This window comes from Carassius carassius, chromosome 37 (assembly GCF_963082965.1).
Source record: "Carassius carassius chromosome 37, fCarCar2.1, whole genome shotgun sequence".
NCBI classification, from domain to species: domain Eukaryota; kingdom Metazoa; phylum Chordata; class Actinopteri; order Cypriniformes; family Cyprinidae; genus Carassius; species Carassius carassius.
The window spans coordinates 25,663,405-25,682,663 of NC_081791.1; the positions used below are offsets into that span (position 1 = coordinate 25,663,405).

General features: G+C 36.7%; 1 protein-coding gene across 1 annotated transcript in view; it reads left to right on the plus strand.

The window, feature by feature from the left end:
* Nucleotides 1–18,209, plus strand: part of LOC132118511 (teashirt homolog 2-like) — a 55,461-nt gene extending 37,252 nt beyond the window's left edge. The window contains exon 2 of the mRNA XM_059528395.1: nt 14,421–18,209. Coding sequence (XP_059384378.1) covers nt 14,421–17,437 — 3,017 coding nt within the window. The 3' untranslated portion in view covers nt 17,438–18,209. The remainder of the gene's footprint in view (nt 1–14,420) is intronic.
* The last annotated feature ends 1,050 nt before the right edge of the window (nt 18,210–19,259 follow it).

Here is a 19,259-nt window from a genome sequence, read left to right on the forward strand (position 1 = left end):
CCAAACAGCCTTTGGTCCCACAAGAAGCTGACAGCACCACGCTTCTGTTGCAAATACACTGGGAAGTCTCATTGTATTTAATGAAGGGAAAAACTGGCTATCTACTATTAATGAACTTCGAGTATAAAAAATGCATCCTTTGCTGAAATCTGCACAAAACTGCTTGAATAAGGCAAAGTGGTGACTGGAGGGGGGCCAGAATCTAATGAAAGATCCATAGAATATCTGCTTTGGAAGGGAGGGTACGTGAAAATGCAAATGATTTTAAAGCGATAGTTCACTCAAAAATGACATTTCTGCCATCATTTACTCACCCTTGAGTCATTTCAGACTGCTATGATTTTTTTTCTTCTTCCGAAGAACACAAATGACAAGTTTATGTAGAATATCCTGGTCGCTCTTTGCCATATATTGAAAGAAAATGGAAACTGGGAAAATACCTCAGTGTTGTTTTTTTTGATCCTTAACATTTAAAGTCAATGGGGGTATCATGTTGTTTAAGTAACCCATAAAATCAATCAATATAGCATTTTTTCCTTTTATTTATTTATTGGTGAATTTTTGGTAATATCAATGTGATGAATTGCAAAAAAGATAATTTGATCGTTCAAACATGATTATTTTGGTTAATCTGCATATAATGCAGTTAATTTGATTAAGATTTGAATAGACAAATTTTAAATTCATAACCCTATTGGATATCTGGACCCCTTAACATTTACTAAAATGCCTAAGTTTAGAAAGGCACGAGGGCGAGTAAATGACGACAGAATTTAAATTTTTGGTTAGCTATCCCTTTAAATAACACCATTATTCAATGAAAATCTCGCCCTCCAATGTAATTCTCTGCTTTAGATGCATTGCATCAGGTGTGATGTCACTAAGATTAAACATGGACCATCTGATGACACCATATTTTATTTATTCTATTCATAAACTATTGTATTGGATCATCAGAATTTGAATATGATGCACAAGTTGTATGGATTTTAGTGCTTTTCTGACACATTAACTTGCATTATGTGGAACATTTATGGTTTGGATATAACATGAGGGTGAGCAATTGAACACATTCTCTTTCTTTTTCATCCAAAGTTTGAGATCTATTAAACTTTTCCCTTCATGAGAACTGTGTGTGATTTAAATCTCTTGGCATTATATGAAACCTTCAACAGTTTTTGGTGGCATATCCAGATCCTAATTTTAGCGTCGGCTCATTAAAAGCATTCTATAGGTGTCAAAAGTCTCACACGGTGTCTAAAGGAGAGGGTTTACTTTGTCTTCAGCGACATGCGGTCACAAAAACAGGTCGCGATCATCAATTCTTTAAGTGTTTGCATGTTCTCAAACTCTAAAAATCAATTAGAACCTCTGAATCCCATTACGAAGTAATACTCCCTAAATAGATAAAAAGAGGAGTTATGTGTTCTCTGATCCAATACCCCACTTCTTTGTCTTTGTAATCATCGGTGCATTCAGTCCTTTTTATATATGTCAGACAAGGTGACTGTGACAAAGGCCACACGAGGGCTTTGTTCATATGAAGCACAGAGGACTGGGGAACGTGTCCCAGCGGATCTGTTTCCACCAGTACGTCCCCTCTACTTTCATTTAGGACAGCGGCAAGCGCTTCAGCAGCCGTTTGAGAGAAAGTGAGGTGTCCCACGCTCTCTTACCTCAATGTGTCCTGTGACATTTGTTAATGCCATGACTTTGTTCTGCATTTCAGGATATTTGGAATGTCTTATTACCATTATGCATGCATAAAGATTTAAAGGGATAGTTCGCCCCAAAAATTTAATTCTGTCATCATTTACTCACCATCAAGTTGTTCCAATCCTGCATGAGTTTCTTTCTTCTGAGCACAAAGGAAGATATTTTCAGGAATGTTGATAACCAAAGAGCTGTTGGTCACCATTGACTTACATAGTATTTTTTTTTTCATATGGTGACCACCAACAGTTGCATATCTAACAGGAAGCCACAGAAAATGAGTTCAGCTGTGGTTTAGTGGTTAATGAATGTGCATATATTTACACTCACATTTGAATTAGGTTCTGGATCCGGTCGGTATGATGTCCTGTCCTTTGACACGTTCCCTGTAAATAAAGTGACAAAAAGTAGTATATCAATTTCTGGTATGTGTGTGTGTGTGTATATATATATATATATATATATATATATATATATATATATATTAGATTAGATTAGATTCAACTTTATTGTCACTGCATATGTAAGGTACAAGGCAATGAAATGCAGTTAGCATCTAACCAGAAGTGCAATGAGCAGTAAGTACAGAATAAACAAGGTCTACAATATAACTATACAGATAAGTATTATGGACATAGTTTACAGATTTCAAATACTATTAGCATGATATACAGGTAGGTGTACTATGAACATACTATACAGATGGATTATGTAAACATTTATGCACACTATAGGCAGAAACTATGAACATATTAACATAATTACACTATTGCAATGGACAGTAAAGTACATAGAAAATATTTCAGTGTGCAAATGGATTATCCAGTGTTTCTGGATGAACAGACAGTAGTGCAAGTAAAAACAAGGTTACAGTTTTTTGCTTGTTGTAAATAAATAAATCAGTCAGATGTAGTGATGAAGACAACAAACAGAACTAACAATTATTGCTACATGTGTGACTGCATCATATAATTACTATTAATTAATAATATTGATAGTTCATCATCTAGCTGACTACGTCTTGTATTATTATTATTATTTTTATTTTTCTAAAATCCTGTCAAACGTGCACAAACTACTAGCTACTACTAAATATTGTAGAAACATAATTTTCTGTAAAGTTGCTTTGTAACGATTTGTATTGTAAAAAGCGCTATACAAATAAACTTGAATTGAATTGAAAACTTGAAGAGGGGGAGGAGTCTGTTCTCTCTCTCTCTCTAATACACACACACATACAGTACAGACCAAAATTTGGACACACCTTCTCATTCAAAGAGTTTTCTTTATTTTCATGTCTATGAAAATTGTAGAGTAACACTGAAGGCATCAAGGGCTATTTGACCAAGAAGGAGAGTGATGGGGTGCTGCGCCAGATGACCTGGCCTCCACAGTCACCGGACCTGAACCCAATCCAGATGGTTTAGGGGTGAGCTGGACCACAGACAGAAGGCAAAAGGGCCAACAAGTGCTAAGCATCTCTCGGGGAACTCCTTCAAGACTGTTGGAAGACCATTTCAGGTGACTACCTCTTGAAGCTCATCAAGAGAATGCCAAGAGTGTGCAAAGCAGTAATCGAAGCAAAAGGAGGCTACTTTGAAGAACCTACAATATGACACATTTTCAGTTGTTTCACACTTTTTTGTTATGTATATAATTCCATATATAATTCCACATGTGTTAATTCATAGTTTTGATGCCTTCAGTGTGAATCTACAATTTTCATAGTCATGAAAATAAAGAAAACTCTTTGAATGAGAAGGTGTGTCCAAACTTTTGGTCTGTACTGTATGTGTGTGTGTATTTTTGCCTTGAATAAATTAAGTGGTAAACACTTAACAAAATGTATTTCACTCTTTGCATTCTGTCATTCTGTCTTTTCAACGTTCATGTTTCTTCTTTAGCTGACTTATTAACTGAACAAAAGAGAGCAGTATTTAGATGAGTGGTCTTTTAAAAGTGTGGCCCTCTCTCCCTCTCCCTCTATTTCTCTCTCTACCATGCAAACATTCCTGACTGACATTCAATCAGGAAATTTAAACCAAAGCCTGATGATCTTTCATTAGCAGCACCATGCTTGCTTGGTTGCTCAGGTTCAGAGGGGTCGTAGGGGTCGGCGTGGCCAGTGCTCCTCCATCAGGCCTTATCACACTCTTATTGGAGCAGTTGAGGAGCCGATGGAGGGACAGAGAGGTAAAGACACTGTAGTGCTTGTGACCCATGTCGTAATGATAGGTGTCATTTCATTTAGTGGGAATGATGACAAAGATCAAGCACTTTTTCTATATTAATTATTAATTAGGTCAGTTAATATAGTGTTTTTTCTTTTATGTACCATATTCAGGCTGTCAATTGTCATTATTAAAAAAAAAAAAAAAAACGAATGAAAAATAAGTGCAATATTGTACGTAAATTTAGTAATAAGGACATTCTATAAAATTTTAATTTGGGACTTAAATTTCAATTGTATAAATATAAAATATGTGTGAATATAAAATTGTAAACTAATAATTAAATAAATTTTATTAAAATTATATTTGTGACCTATATTTTTTAAAAAGGCAAAAAAAAATTTTTTTTAGACATTTTATTTGTAACTTTTAAAAAATGTAAACATTTGAATTCAATTTGATACAAATGTGTGCATTTTTAATCATATATTAAAAATTGCAATCAAATGATTAAAATATTTTTTTATAATTACAAATAAATATTTAATTACTCATAAAAGCATGCGATTTTAAGAAAAGTTTCTTATTTGCATATATGTATACACAATATATTTTATATATTGTAATATTGATACCAAATAAATAAAATTGTTTTAATATAAATTTTGTTCCTCAGGTAGAAATATTGCATTATTAAGAATTTTATATATATATATAATCTTTTCTAATATTCTAGTTTTTAAGAACTTTTTGTGCTTTTTCTAATTTAGAGTAGAATTTTGAAGTAATAGAGAAGGAGGAGTCCCAGTCTTTAGCCCCGCCCACTGCTCACCCTCTATCTGCCATCATTAGCAGACTGTGAAAAGCGTCCGGTTCATGCATGAAGGCATAGTACAGTGAGAGCAGAGAGGCTGGTGTGCTGCTGCAGAAGTAGAGTTTCTGTGTTTGAGGTAGAGCCATCTCAAAGGAGCACTTTGTTTACCAGTGAGAAGATCACCAATGTTTGTCAGTTTGTGGAGCACAAATGTTCGACACAAATGGTGAAGGATCAGTTTATAACAGATGAGGCCTTAGTGACCGTTTCTTGCATGTGTAAATATTACTTTTAATCATTAAAAAAGGAACCTTTGATCTTTTAACAGTGTTCTCTTGGTTTTGACTTTAATTCACCCAAACGTGTTCATTCAAAGAACGTCTTTTGATATAGAGTATGACACAGCCGCTTCAAAAGCTTCGAATCAAGACCACAATTGCTGCAACTTTCCAGTCCTGAATTCAATTCGATTATGTTATACCATTAAATATTTAATGCGTGGGTATATGAAAGCAAGGCATTTATCTGCATGAACTGCTCCTGTTTAGTCAAGGAAGTAATGTGCTTTAAGTAACATCTCTGTCATGCATACAAAAATGAACGCTAATCTCTCCGCCGCCTGGTTTCCAGCCAGAGCCCTGGAAGAGGTTTGTAAAGCAGTCAATGTGTCTCAGCACAAAAACAACACATAATACTTTATTGCAATGCTTTAATAGCCATTTTATTGATTTAATTGCATTAAAATGTAAATTATACTGTAATATCTAGGGAAGATGAAACTGTATTAAAATATAAATGACACTGGTAACAGGCAGAGGAGAATAAAATGTTAATTAATATTTAATAATATTTCATCATAAACATAAGTATCATATAAATAAGTATATTTATATTTTATTTCATTTTATTTTTCAGATCTATTGGATTTTTCACACACTTTGTCTTGATAATCACAGGTCTGTGTTGTTACTTTAAACGATCTTGGTAGAATCTGTTTCAGAGGCCAGACTGTTGATGATAAACATGTTTTTGTGCTTGATCCGTATCTGGTGTTTCTCACTTCTGGTCAGTGTAAATGTTAACGTGGAGAATGTTCACACTGCTCTCTGATCGCCGGCGGTGATAGACTGGGAAGAGATTTCATTGGGCCTGTTAAGTATTAATTGACGTCACTGCTTTGAACTGATTTACTAAAAACTTTCAATGGCATGTTAATCATTGATTGTAAGTTAAATGGCGAAATATATACATAATTTTATTTATTTTTATACATTTGAACTTTTAACCTTTTAAACTCTTATTATCAAGGCAAAGTGTGACAAATCAACTATTTATTATGGTCAGAATAAAAAAAATAAAAATAAAAAACAAGCAAGAAAATGAAAAGCAAGGCATTTATCTGCATGCATTTTATATATTATAAATACACTTAATTAATGTATTCCCTTTTTTTCTATGCATAAATTTAGAGGAAAATTTATTTTAAATATTAGCAGTGTTGTTATTGTTAATTAAACTTAAAAAAATAAATATAATTAATTGAAGTAAAGTGGAGATAAAATAAGTATTATTGAAAACGCTAACGGAAAAAAAAAAGTTGAAAACAAATAAAGCTAAACAGAAATATATAAAATAATACAAAATTTAATACAGTTGACTAAAGCTTTACAAAATTGACTAAAACTGCATAAAAATAAATTTAAGTTAAATGGAAATATAAAAAAATGACAAAATCACGTAGTTTACTAAAACTTAAAAACTGAAATTAAAATAAATGGAAAACAAAAATACAAAAGCACTTCAAATTTATTATATGAAATAAAGAGAAATATAAAAATAAATGACAATAGCACTTAAAATTTACTAAAGCTAAACAATATGTAATTAAACAGAAAAAATATTTTAAAAAATGACAAAATAGCTTAAAATTTGCTTAACACATTTGCTTAAACTCAAACTGATATAAAAATAAAGCTAAACAGAAATATAAAAAAATTACAAGCACTTAACAAAAAAATAATAATCAGCTTAACAAAAATAAAATAATCAGCTTCAAGTATTGTCTTAAAACACTTTTAAAAACACAACTAACACTAGCTTCTCTATTCTTTTTGCATTCTTATAATTTATTATACAATTAAAGGTGCTGTATGTAAGATTTTGACTCTACTAAAGCATTAAAATACGATAATATGTTTGCGGATATTTAAGAAACATATTTGTTTATCTGAAAATCAATGCTACAGTCAGTTATTCTCCTTTGAAAATCTGTGTTCCAGGTCGTAGTGTCGGTCTTTGTTTTGGTTTGTGAAACTCACCCACTGCCAGTTTATCCAAATATATTTTAGCACTCCGGGCTGCCAGTTGCCGGGTGAAAAACAACCCTCTCCATTATTTTGAATTTGGACTGAAATACCTAGTTCAACCATTCGGTGTCAATCCTACATACAGCACCTTTAACAGAAAGCAAAAAAAGAAAAAGAAAAAAAGAAGCCTTTAACACTAGCGTACTCTATTCTTTTGCTATTATGTCTGTTTTCTTTTTATTATATAATTTAAAAAAGCCCTTGCTATGTGGGCTGCGTTAAGCTAACTGAGACTTGTTATAGCACTTGCATATCATTGCACTTTTGTTGATTTGGTTGCATCCTTTGTCCTCAATTGTAAGTCGCTTTTTTATAAAAGCGTCTGCTAAATGACTAAATGTTAAAAATAAAATATGAATAAATAGTATAACTCCATCTAGTAGAAAGAAAACTTCTTCTGTCAGCTTTGGCAGTCCTCGCAGGCTTGGACTGCGCAGTCTGAACAGTTACTGCACATTGCTTTTGCATCTACCATATTTCCTGTGCTACACTGCAGACGTGTTGGGAGTGGCAGGCGTTGGTAAATGAGAATGTCTTGCAGTTGCATGCGATTTATCAAAGTCTCCATGCGCCGCAGCTCGGCACGCCGCAAGACTCTTGAACTCTATTTAGAGCACAGTTAGGTAAACCCACAGTGATCCTGGCTGTCATAGCTTATGACAAAAATCAATAGCCAAACCAGTGTGTCCAACAAAGGCCTGCCTGTGCAGCAGCGACTGCAGTGGAGATTCCAGCGCTCGCATGACCTGCTTCGTTAGCGCGCCTGCGTGTGTGAAGGCTTTTTATGTGGGACACGAAAATCTTGCCTTTTCTCTCTCTCTCTTGCTCTCCCCTTCCATCTCTCTCTTTTTAAAGCGTGGCATAAATCCAGGAGATGAAAATGTCATGGAGCAGGTTCATTTTGCAAAGAGGTTTTGATTGCCATGCGCGTGTAATTGATTGTTCCAAGGACAGGGGGAAATCTAGAAATGTCATAACAGCCTCTGCTTAGGTCTCTCCTGCTGCTAGACAATCAATGAAAAGTAAAAAGAGCTATTGATCGGCGCGCGGCAAAAACTGTAGCCTGAGACGGCAAGGAGATCCGTGGCCAAAGTGGCACAGACCGCCAGACCTGTCAACAGCGCCTCAGAATTAGAGGGTCTCCTGCGACGCTAGCGTTACCTTTCGCATTTTCGCGGAGGGCCAGAGATGTTGCAGCTGTTCGCCCTCCCGAACCGATCGATGATAGAAATGTTACCGCTACGGAGGTAAATGTTTGATGACGTGCTCATAGAAACATTAGCATTAGGGCAGGTGGCGTGAGTGGAAAACGAGAGCGCGGCGGGAAAAGTTCTTGCCTGAGTGTTGCGTTTGTTCTTGAACTAATGCAAATCACACCCTGACTGAACGCTGACTGACAGATTTACCCCCAACAGAACCTCACACGTCTCGAAGGGGATGATTAGCCCTCCGCAGTGGCACGCTAAAAGGACACGTCCAGCAAGAAAACCCCAATGCCTCCTAGAGCGTGTTTTTAACTGTTATTATTACAGTTCCCTCTGTATTAGTAGAGTTTTAAAGCAATGTGTCTAATTCTGTTGCTGAAGTGGTGACCGATGCCGTATATGAATTATTGTTTTTTGTTTTCATGCTGTGTCCTTTTTAGCTTCTGCCATATTTGACTACAATCTAGTATCTGTGGCATGAGTTTGATTGGACACATGGCAATTCAATTTGAAATGTTTTACATTATATTATTAAACTTGATATGCTATAAGACAAAGTAAATGAGTAATCAGTAGAGAGTAAAAATAAATGAATATTTTAAATTACATTTTTAAATAAAAAAAATCTAATATTTGTGACATGAGTTTGGCTGGACACACTAACATCAAAAACCATATAAACATATATGGGTTGGATGATGAGTTGTATATCATTCTATCTTTTTAACTATTAAATTTATACTTGATAAACAATAATAAAATGTAAATGACATCAGTAATTGAAAAATAGGAATAAAAAAATAGACATTAATATTATCTTTTTAAATAAAAAAAATAATTGTGGCACGAGTTTGACTGGACACAACATCACAAAATCAAAATATAAGCTGTTGGTTGTAATATATATATATATATATATATAATTAAGAATTATTTTAATAAAAAGAAATAAAAAGAATAAAATTTAATTTAATAAAATAATGAAACATTTTAATTTTAAATATTACATTTATTTTATTATACTTGATCAGCTTTAAAACAATGTAAATGAGTATTCAGTCATTGGGAGAGAGGAAAATATATATATATATATATTCCTCTCTCCCAGGTCATCTGGCGCAGCACCCCATCACTCTCCTTCTTGGTCAAATAGCCCTTGATGCCTTCAGTGTGACTCTACAATTTTCATAGTCATGAAAATAAAGAAAACTCTTTGAATGAGAAGGTGTGTCCAAACTTTTGGTCTGTACTGTATATATATATATATATATATATATATATATATATATATATATATATATATATATATATATATATATATATATTTTTAATAAAAGATCAAAGCTGTGTCCGAAATCGCTCACTCATTCACTAATCCCTAGTGTATAGCAGTTGAGTGGACTATATCAGAAAGGAGACGGTTTTAAATACCAACCCTACCAACTGTCATTTTTAAATATCCACCAAATGCTATTATCATTTTTATAAATTAACAAAGATTCCACCTTAGTAAATTAATAAAATATTAAACTGAGTTAATGCCTACATAATATATTTAAATATAATGCATGAAATAAATGTTATTTAAGAAATAATAAAGATGTACACATTATCTCTCATTCAAACTTGCCTGCTCCCGCTCTCTCTTCCAGATCCTCGGTTCTCCTCATTGGATTGTGGGAAATAGTGCTTCAGCGAGTGTTCATCTGTTGTACACTTGAAATCAGAATGCATTGTGGGTAAAAAGTAGTGAACGAATGTAGGGAATGACGTCAGCTCTACAAAATGGTTCACACCCGATATAGTGCACTATGCAGTTATAAAATCTAGTTATAATACAATTTATAGAATATTGTATCATGTTTGATTATAATAAATGGCTACCAGATTTTTTTATTTGTTAAGAATTTAATCAAACTTAAAGTTTGTCTTTTTATTTTAAGTTTATAAAACATATTTAATCTCACTTTTTAATACATTTAAGAGTTGGAAATATTTTTGCTTGATGCAGATTTGGTATTTTTTACTTTGAGAATTTTTTTTAATTTGTGTTTATTTAGGCAACTATTAATTAGCATACGAAAAAGACATTTGAGCTGCTGGGGGTCGTGACCTTCTAGTCTTGACAGGTTGTAGCTGTGGTGCTCATGGGGGTAATTCAGGTTTGCGTCTGGCTGGTTAACCCCGAAAACTTCCTGATACTTTCTACTTCATCTATCAAAAAGCCAGAACATGAAAAATAAGCCTAAACTTAATATATTCTAAATGAAAAGTGCAAAAGTTACATCTTACTTGTGTCATTTCTATTGTTCTGTATTGGTTTTAAAAGCTGCTTCAATCAAGAGTTGAACACAGACGTCTGATGGATCCTCATTTTTAAGCGCTGTATTAAATTACACACGTATATTACATTTTTCCATGCTTTTTTTTTTTTTTGTAACTTTTTCGCCTCTTTTTTAATATCTTACTCTTTCAACTGTCTTTCTTAAACTCCTAAAAAAAGGCCCATATAACTTAATTTTAGGTGCATGAAATTTCAAGCTGCACTTTTTTTTTCACAAGTATATTAAAACGACGGTGCTAGAGGAAATGATACAGATTACACTCTCTTTGATCCATCAAAGTGCAAAATCAGTAACTCATTACAGTTTTTTGTAGGTTTAGAATATGGTTCATCAAAACGTTTGACACCATTGTGCAAAAAAAAAAAAAAGGAAATACATAACCGTCTCTTTTACAATTAAAATCGTTTTTGTTCCAGCCTTTGATCACACTTACAGTAATAAGAACTGACTCTTAAGAAAAAAACATAATAATACCGCTACTGTATATATGAATCAGATGTGAAAAGCGAATTTAATGCTAGAGTTTCTCTTCGCTCTTCTACAACCATTTGGCTGGGAATCAGGCAGCTCTTTGAAATCCAGCTGCCGCTGTCTTATGCCAGGAGTCTTTCCCAATGGATTAATGTTATAAACACTTAGTGGCTGATTTATGATGGACACCTTCGTTTTTTTGACCTCTGAATATCCCTGTCTGAAGATATAAATTTGTTGTGACACAGATTGGAGGGTTTACAGAAGTTTATGACATGCTAAATCTCTGCTCGGGCATGCCAGTGCCTTATTTTGTAAGCCTAGTTGGACTGATGGCTGTTTTCATTGCTCTGATATGGCGCAGAAAGCCCAACGACGGCACGCGGGCCTGCAGCGAACGAGCCTGGCTTCTTTGAGAGGTTAAATGAATGAGGTGCCATGCACGCACAATTACGAAAGGCATTCATGTATGCTCTGCTTTGACCAAATCAAAATAATACATATTGAATATTACTGAAATGAATACAAATAGCCCACGTCAGGGATCAAATTATGCTTTGGTTGTTCTATTGGCTCAGACATCAATAACAGAACAGGGGGGAGGGATTTGACTGCTGCTGGCCTGCTAGCGTGGCCGCGTCCTAGCAGTGGATTATGGGAAAGGCTGGTGTATCTCATGTCTGTGGGAGTGGTGTCCTTGTGTTTGATCTTGTACTCCGAAATCCTGCCACTTGGCAGGGATCACAAGCTGGCTACAAATGAGTAAGGAAGGGAAATGTAACCGTTCATGAAGGGATTTCAGAGAGATCTGGGCCTGGACGGTTAACATGTGCCTGTGGTTGTATTAATGTGTATCCCAGATGCTCAGACGATGGAGAAATTGGAGCCCAGGGAACAGTGACTGCAATAATGCCACCCACATCAGTTTATGAAATGGGTGCCTTTTCCAGCTTGATAGGGTTTTTAAAAGAAATCAATTCATTGTTTTAGCAGACAAATAATAATTAAACTAAATATATTTAAATACTGAAGAAACTGCTTAATTTAATCGCCAAACAAAATTAATTTGTTTGCTAGGCAACACTGTCTTAGGTGATTTTATGCATAGCAATTTGACAATTAATATGTCAAAATACTGTAAAATTAGCAAGTATTTTGTTTAGATTGTCTTGAAGTATAAGAACATGGTTGCCAGGCTGAGTGGATCTAGCAGCATGTCCAAGTAATGAAACATGCATTAAAGCATTTTAATTGCTCTGAATGAGGCACTCCTCAGACCTGTCCTGATTTTTTATTAGGTTGAAGAGTATTACATGTTCACTAAAATGCAGTGTGTTTGACTAATGCAGGATTCATTTGGCCATCTATCTTTCATCTGCAGTCCAAATAGCAGTTGATTGATTCTTCCAGGTGTATGGTGTCATGGTTACTTTGCTTGTTTAGATTGTAACTATCGTAAAATTCTTATAAACACAGAGATATGCTGAAACATGCCAGTCACTGAAGGAAAAAAGAAATCACATTGCACCATGATGTATTTCGTTGTAATAGAACGAGGATTGTGCAACAGTGCAAAGGAAGACAGGGTTAATTTCAGTATCCATATTTTATATTTTTTTATCCCATACATCCTGTAAATCATCGAAAGCTTAGCAACTTCTGCTGTCCATCATTTTGCCAGTCGACTGGTTGAGTGATTTACAAACCGTTGAGACACCAGCCACACAATCTCACTCCTTTTATTTCAAAACTACATATACACATTGCAATACATAAAACATGATTCTACTCTTGGAAACCACTAGTGCATGAGCGCATTTTTGGGATGCAATCATCCATTAGAGTCAGTCATTTGAGAAATCTTCATTGCAGAAGATCAAGGTCGTGGCATGTTGGGAAGCTTTCGTACGGGCACGACGGGCTCCTTGTTGGAGGGACCCCATTCTTTGGGTTTGTTTGGAGAGGCTAAATCCCAGCTCCATCTTTATCCATTTGCTGACATCGGTTCCCCTCCAGGCTTACTCCTGAGGCACCTTTGAAAAATTGATAAAAAGTCTTATTTTCAGAATCCAAAGGCACAGGACATGGCGAGGGCTACACAGTGTAGCACTTTTAGCTCTCCTATTTGAGAGTTGCTCTCATTGAGCATCACCAGCTCAGAAAAATATTAACCACATGAAAGGCAAGTGCCTGGCCCGGGCTGTTAGGTCCTATGTATATTTAACTGAGCACATCTGCGCGTAATAGCACTTCAAATTCAAAGTGCTATCCAAATATGTGTTCATAAAATATAGATGATCTTGATTTTTCTTAACCGCGGCGATTGATGTAATTGACGGCCTTGGATATATTTTATTAAGTGAATAATACAGTACGGTTTAAGAAGTGATGAAAGACATAGGAAATAATTTTGAATCTAGTCAATAATGGCTAATTTGTAGCCAGCAAATATTCAGCGGGGATCAGAAGGATGCCAGGTTGCATTTAACTATTTTTAGGTTAACTGCATTTATGTGGTCTTATGATGTTTTTGTCTCATTCTGAATGAGAATGATTGACAGTAAATAAAAACTTTCCAGACATTGTGAACCCACATTTAACAGTAAATAAAAACTTTCCAGACATTGTGAACCCACATTTTAACTGTTTAATCTTTAAAAGTGAAATTTATCTTCAGATCAAGTTTATCACATACAAGTCTATTTTATATTAGGTTTTGAGATATGCAGGAATCAACTAGGCTCCTATCAAATGTGATAATGCTCATCACCTTTTACTCTGCAACCTTACAGTAGTTGTAAACGGATGAAACCTTTAGAAAACTAAGTCAGTGAATCACACACACTGCCAAATTGCCCTCTATTACCAGAAGAAGATTACAGGCACACAAGCTTCTGTGAGAAAGGATTATAATGCTACACTTGAAGGATGACAGTATTTCAGACACGATTTCTAATAATAAATAACATCAAGCTTCATTTTTGTATTCTCCTGTTTTCCCCTTAAACCTTTGATGCTCACACATATATTGTATATATACCTAAAAGACAATCCAATTTTTTTTTTTTTGTACAGATATAACTAGGGTTGTTTTTTTTAAATACATTTATATGTAGTCATTAAAAAAGGCAATAAAAATAGTGCTTATGTAACATACTAATGCACAAACTGATGGTCATGCATTTAAAGCCTTTGGATTATCTGCATTTGATGTCTTTTCTCATGAAATATTGATATATGTGATTATTTATGACTCATCTGATTAATCACTGTATCATGTAATTAATCCAATTACATTTCATTTGACAGCCCTGATGTGTTTGTTCTGTTTTCAGCATACGAGCCAGATGATGATGTTGGTGTCCAAGAGTCGATCACAGGGGAGGAGGGCGAAAATGAAATGCAGGCCGAGGATGAGAATTCTGAGAGGCCCACATCCAAGGACAAAGAAGACAAAAACATAGACAACAAAAGCAGCTACAGCTTCCAGAACTCTCCAGTCAGTGTCCTCTCCAACCAGGAGGTTGAGCTGGAATCCCGTCTGAGCGATGGCAGTGACAGACTGTCTGACTTTAAGACCTCACCACCAGGAAGTCAGAAGGACACAGAGAGCCAGGGCTTAAAACTGAAGGATGACATGCACAGTAGCCTGGAGAAAATGAGGGCTGCTTATGCCAACTTCCTTTCAGACTCCTACTGGTCAAGGATTGGACTAGATTTGAAGGTTGCTAATGCTGGCAGCAAAGCAAACTGTGACAGCACCAATGGGAGCACCAAGAGCGAGTTTGACTGGCACCAGGACGCACTTTCAAAAACCCTGCAGCAAACGCTGTCCCCGAAACCTGTGTCAAAACCTAATCTATTCAGCTCTGTCCACCTGTACAGACAAAGTAGCAAAGCGTGCGGCACAGTCTTTACAGGAGCCAGCCGTTTCCGCTGTAAAGACTGCAGTGCGGCATATGACACCCTGGTGGAGTTGACAGTACACATGAACAAGAGTGGCCACTACCAGGATGATAACCACAACAGACAAAACATTGCCTCCACTTCATCATCCAAGAACCGAAAGAGGAACCTTCAAGACATGGAAGGCAAGGAAGATGCACAAAAAGTGCTGAAGTGCATGTTCTGTGGCCACTCCTTCGATTCTCTGCAAGACCTGAGCGTCCACATGATCAAAACAAAGCATTACCAGAAAGTGCCTTTGAAAGAACCTATTCCAGTAATCACTCCCAAATTAGTCCCACCAGCAAAGAAACGTGCATTTGAAGCCACAAGGCCTTGTTCGCCCGACTCCACCACAGGGGCTTCGGGTTACAGTGCGGCACAAAGGTCTTCTGGCCTCGCCAACGCTCCCAACAACCGCTACGGCTATCAGAATGGTGCTAGTTACACATGGCAGTTTGAGACATGCAAATCTCAGATCCTAAAGTGCATGGAGTGCGGAAGCTCCCATGATACGCTCCAGCAGCTCACCACTCACATGATGGTCACCGGCCACTTCATTAAAGTGACAAATTCAGCCTCCAAGAAAGGCAAACAGCTAGCACTCGATCCTCTAGCAATAGAGAAAATGCAGACACTTGCTGAGCCACCAGTGAACGAACTTGAAGGAGAAAAGATTTCTCCAAAAAGTACAGCATCAGGTGACTCTGAGAGGGCTACACCGAGGGATATGTCACCAGACAAAGCTGACAAGGAAGACAAACCAGATGAGGAGGATCGGAAGTCCACTGATGCTGGTTTCAAATACCCGTACTTGCGAGAAGAAGACCTTGAGCAGGGGTCCAGCGGAGGCGGTGACATTCTCAAGTCTTTGGCAAACACAGTGGCTTCAGCAATCAATAAAGCTCAAACAGGGACCCCCAGCTGGAGTGCTTACCCCAGCATTCATGCGGCCTACCAGCTATCAGGGGTGATCAAAACCGCCTCCTTTTCCTCTTCTTCTCCCATCCAGCTCAAGCAGAATCTTAACCACAAGCACAGAGCCATCGCACCCAAAGGGAAGTTCTATCAGGGACTTCGGGGACTTGAAAGTTTCCAGGGACATCACAATTCGGACATCAAAAAGGAAAGAGGTGGTGCATCTGATGGCAAAGAGAGCCAGAGCAGTAGGTTTGATCTGTTGGAGAATGATGACAGTGATTGTCAAGATGATTCCTCCTCCTCTTCAAAGCTGGATGCAGACTGTGTAAGTGAAGAGAATGACACAATCAAAGGGAAGTTGAGCCCAGCTTTCTCTGACAGAGGAAACCCGTCACCTAGCCCCCCTGCCAGCAACGGGCACAGCAGTTCTTCAGAGCTTGTCAGTGACTCCCAGGAAGTCCTTAGCATAAACCCTCTAAGCGCACTACAGTCTGTCTTGAACAATCATTTGGGTAAAGCAAACAAGCCCAGGCCCGAAAGCATACTCTCTCATCGCACACAATCCATCTTTTCAGAACTGAATAGAGGTTTAGAGAAACCAGTTTCAGCACTCTCAGCATCTGCTGCCATCAGGCACAGCAATAGCTTCATGTACACAAATGACGACCAGCCAATAGACTTGACAAAACACAAACACAACAAACCAAACGCTTCCCTCTTGTTGCAGTCCTCCACTCCAGTGCCCCAGAAACATGCACTGTCTGACATTGCTGACATGGTGAAGGTTCTTCCAAAAGCCACAACCCCAAAGCCCTCAATGCCAGCGAGAGTGCTTGCAATGAAGCTGGAGACTGACGTACGACGATTCGAAGACGTCTCCAATGAAATGTACTCGGTTCACAAACGCAAAGGAAGACAGTCCAACTGGAACCCCCAGCATCTGCTGATCCTTCAAGCCCAATTCGCCTCCAGCCTTTTTCAGACTTCTGAGGGCAAGTATCTCCTCTCAGACCTCGGGCCTCAGGAGAGGATGCACATCTCCAAGTTCACTGGGCTTTCCATGACCACCATCAGCCACTGGCTCGCCAACGTCAAGTACCAGCTTAGGAAAACAGGAGGGACCAAGTTTTTGAAGAACATGGACACTGGCCATCCAATCTTCTACTGCAATGACTGTGCATCTCAATTCAGAACACCCTCTGCGTTTATATCCCACCTGGAGAACCACCTGGGTTTCCAAATCAAGGACATGAACAAACTACCCATAGAATATCCGACTAAAGTAACAGAGCCTGAACTTTCAAAGGCGCTCAATGTCCGGCCGACGGATTCGCAGATCACAGAGGAGGAATCTGACTCAAAGTTCAAATGTAAGCTTTGCAGTCGGACATTTGCCAGCAATCATGCAGTCAAACTTCACTTGAGTAAAACTCACAGTAAATCCCCAGAGAATCATTCACAGTTTGTGGAAATGGACAAAGAATAGCTTTGTTGATTTTTACTACTTGTAGTTATCTTGTTGGTAAATAACTGTAATTGCTCTGCTTTTATAAAACACGGGTCAAGTTGTTTACTTTTTTTTTCATAATGTTTTAAGTAGCATTACGTAGAATGCTTAAACTTCAACTTCAGAGTCAACATTTCATCATATCAAGGACTAAATGGACACACTGGCTGGGTTAGAATGAAGTGTACTGTTAGAAAATAAATAATTATAAAAAGATTAAGAAGTCATTGACGTAAGACTTTGCACCCTGTTCAAATGCACCACCAGTGATGAAATGTATTACTGCTTGAGACATAAATGCTGATGTTTGCATGCAATAGCTCTGGCTATGACTACTATTTATTTGTATGATATGGCAAGTTTTAACTGTATTACGTTTAACAACAAATTGACCGATGCATTACCTGTAATTTGCAGATCTGATCATGCACTTGTGAGAACACACAGGTGCTCAGATAGGTGGCCATACACACATTAAAAACATTTACTGAAATGTACATTATATTTGCTCTGTAAAATATTTGTGTCGCAACGATAGAACAGAAAAGCACTTTAATAAAAGTTTAATCATGTTTAGGCGCCGATTCAGTGTGTGGGCTTACAGATTTGGACAGGTTTGACGTGAGGAAGTCTCACATTAATGTATATTTAGCATCTTAGAAAAAAAAGTGTCTCATCAGAAAATGCTTAGTGAGACAAAAGAACACTGCACCTTTTATACCAATACAAATAAAGCATTAACATTTTCTAACTGTCTACAAGTCTTCACTTCAAATCCATTATTATTGACTGGAACAAAGCAGAATCATTGTTTTGATCTGTTTTTTTTTTTCAATATGTTTCTTTCTATAATTAAAAACAAATATATTAAATATATTAACTAATATTACATGATTTTTAAAAAATAGTTTTATTATAAAATAAAGTCTGTTTAATGTCAGATTGCAACCCACACATACAAACAGTGTTATTAATTAAGTTTTTTTTTTTTTTTACTGGGAAGGGGTGAAATGATTCAGTTTTCATTGTTTTTGTAGCCAAGACTACATAAATCATGATATATTCTTTCATTAATTGTCACCAATAACAATTAACCCTGATGATGTCACTCGACTAATATATATATATATATATACCATCTGAACTTGCCACATTTTATGTGATTTCCTTCCTTTTTTTTTTTAACAATCAAGCCACCAATTATCACTCCCCATCGTATCTTTTTTATAACAGGAAAGTGACATTTGATAGTAAATGGGAGAAAGCACCTGGTGATTTTCGCATCCTGACACCGGCGTGCCCTCCATTGTTGGAAATGAGCAAGCAATCACGATAGCTCATCAGATGACTCCTAATGCAGTTAAAGTATTCTGCAATAATTCCTCCTTGCATTTATAATTACAGCCATAGAGCTCACACCTCAGTGCACAGATTAAAGCCATAAATTATTTAGCGCCTTGCCTCACCGATGGATTCCTGATTCCGTTGAGCCATTATGCTTCAGAATACCAACTTCCTTTAAATGGAAGCCCGAGGATGATTTAAGATAGGCTGAACAATATGACAAAACGAACGCAATATTCCGGTCATTTGTGTTTTATAATTAAAATTGAGAGTGTGCCTCTGAAGTGTCTCGTCAAATGAAAGCGTGCCACGGCCGCGGTAACTCACAATTGAGTCATTTAGCCTTTGCGGTTAATGGCGAAATTTGAAACGACCCTGCCACTGGATGGGCACGTGTGACGGGGAGCATTTGAAATGGTTTTCGAGGTAGCCACTCAATGTCAGAGATTCACATTAA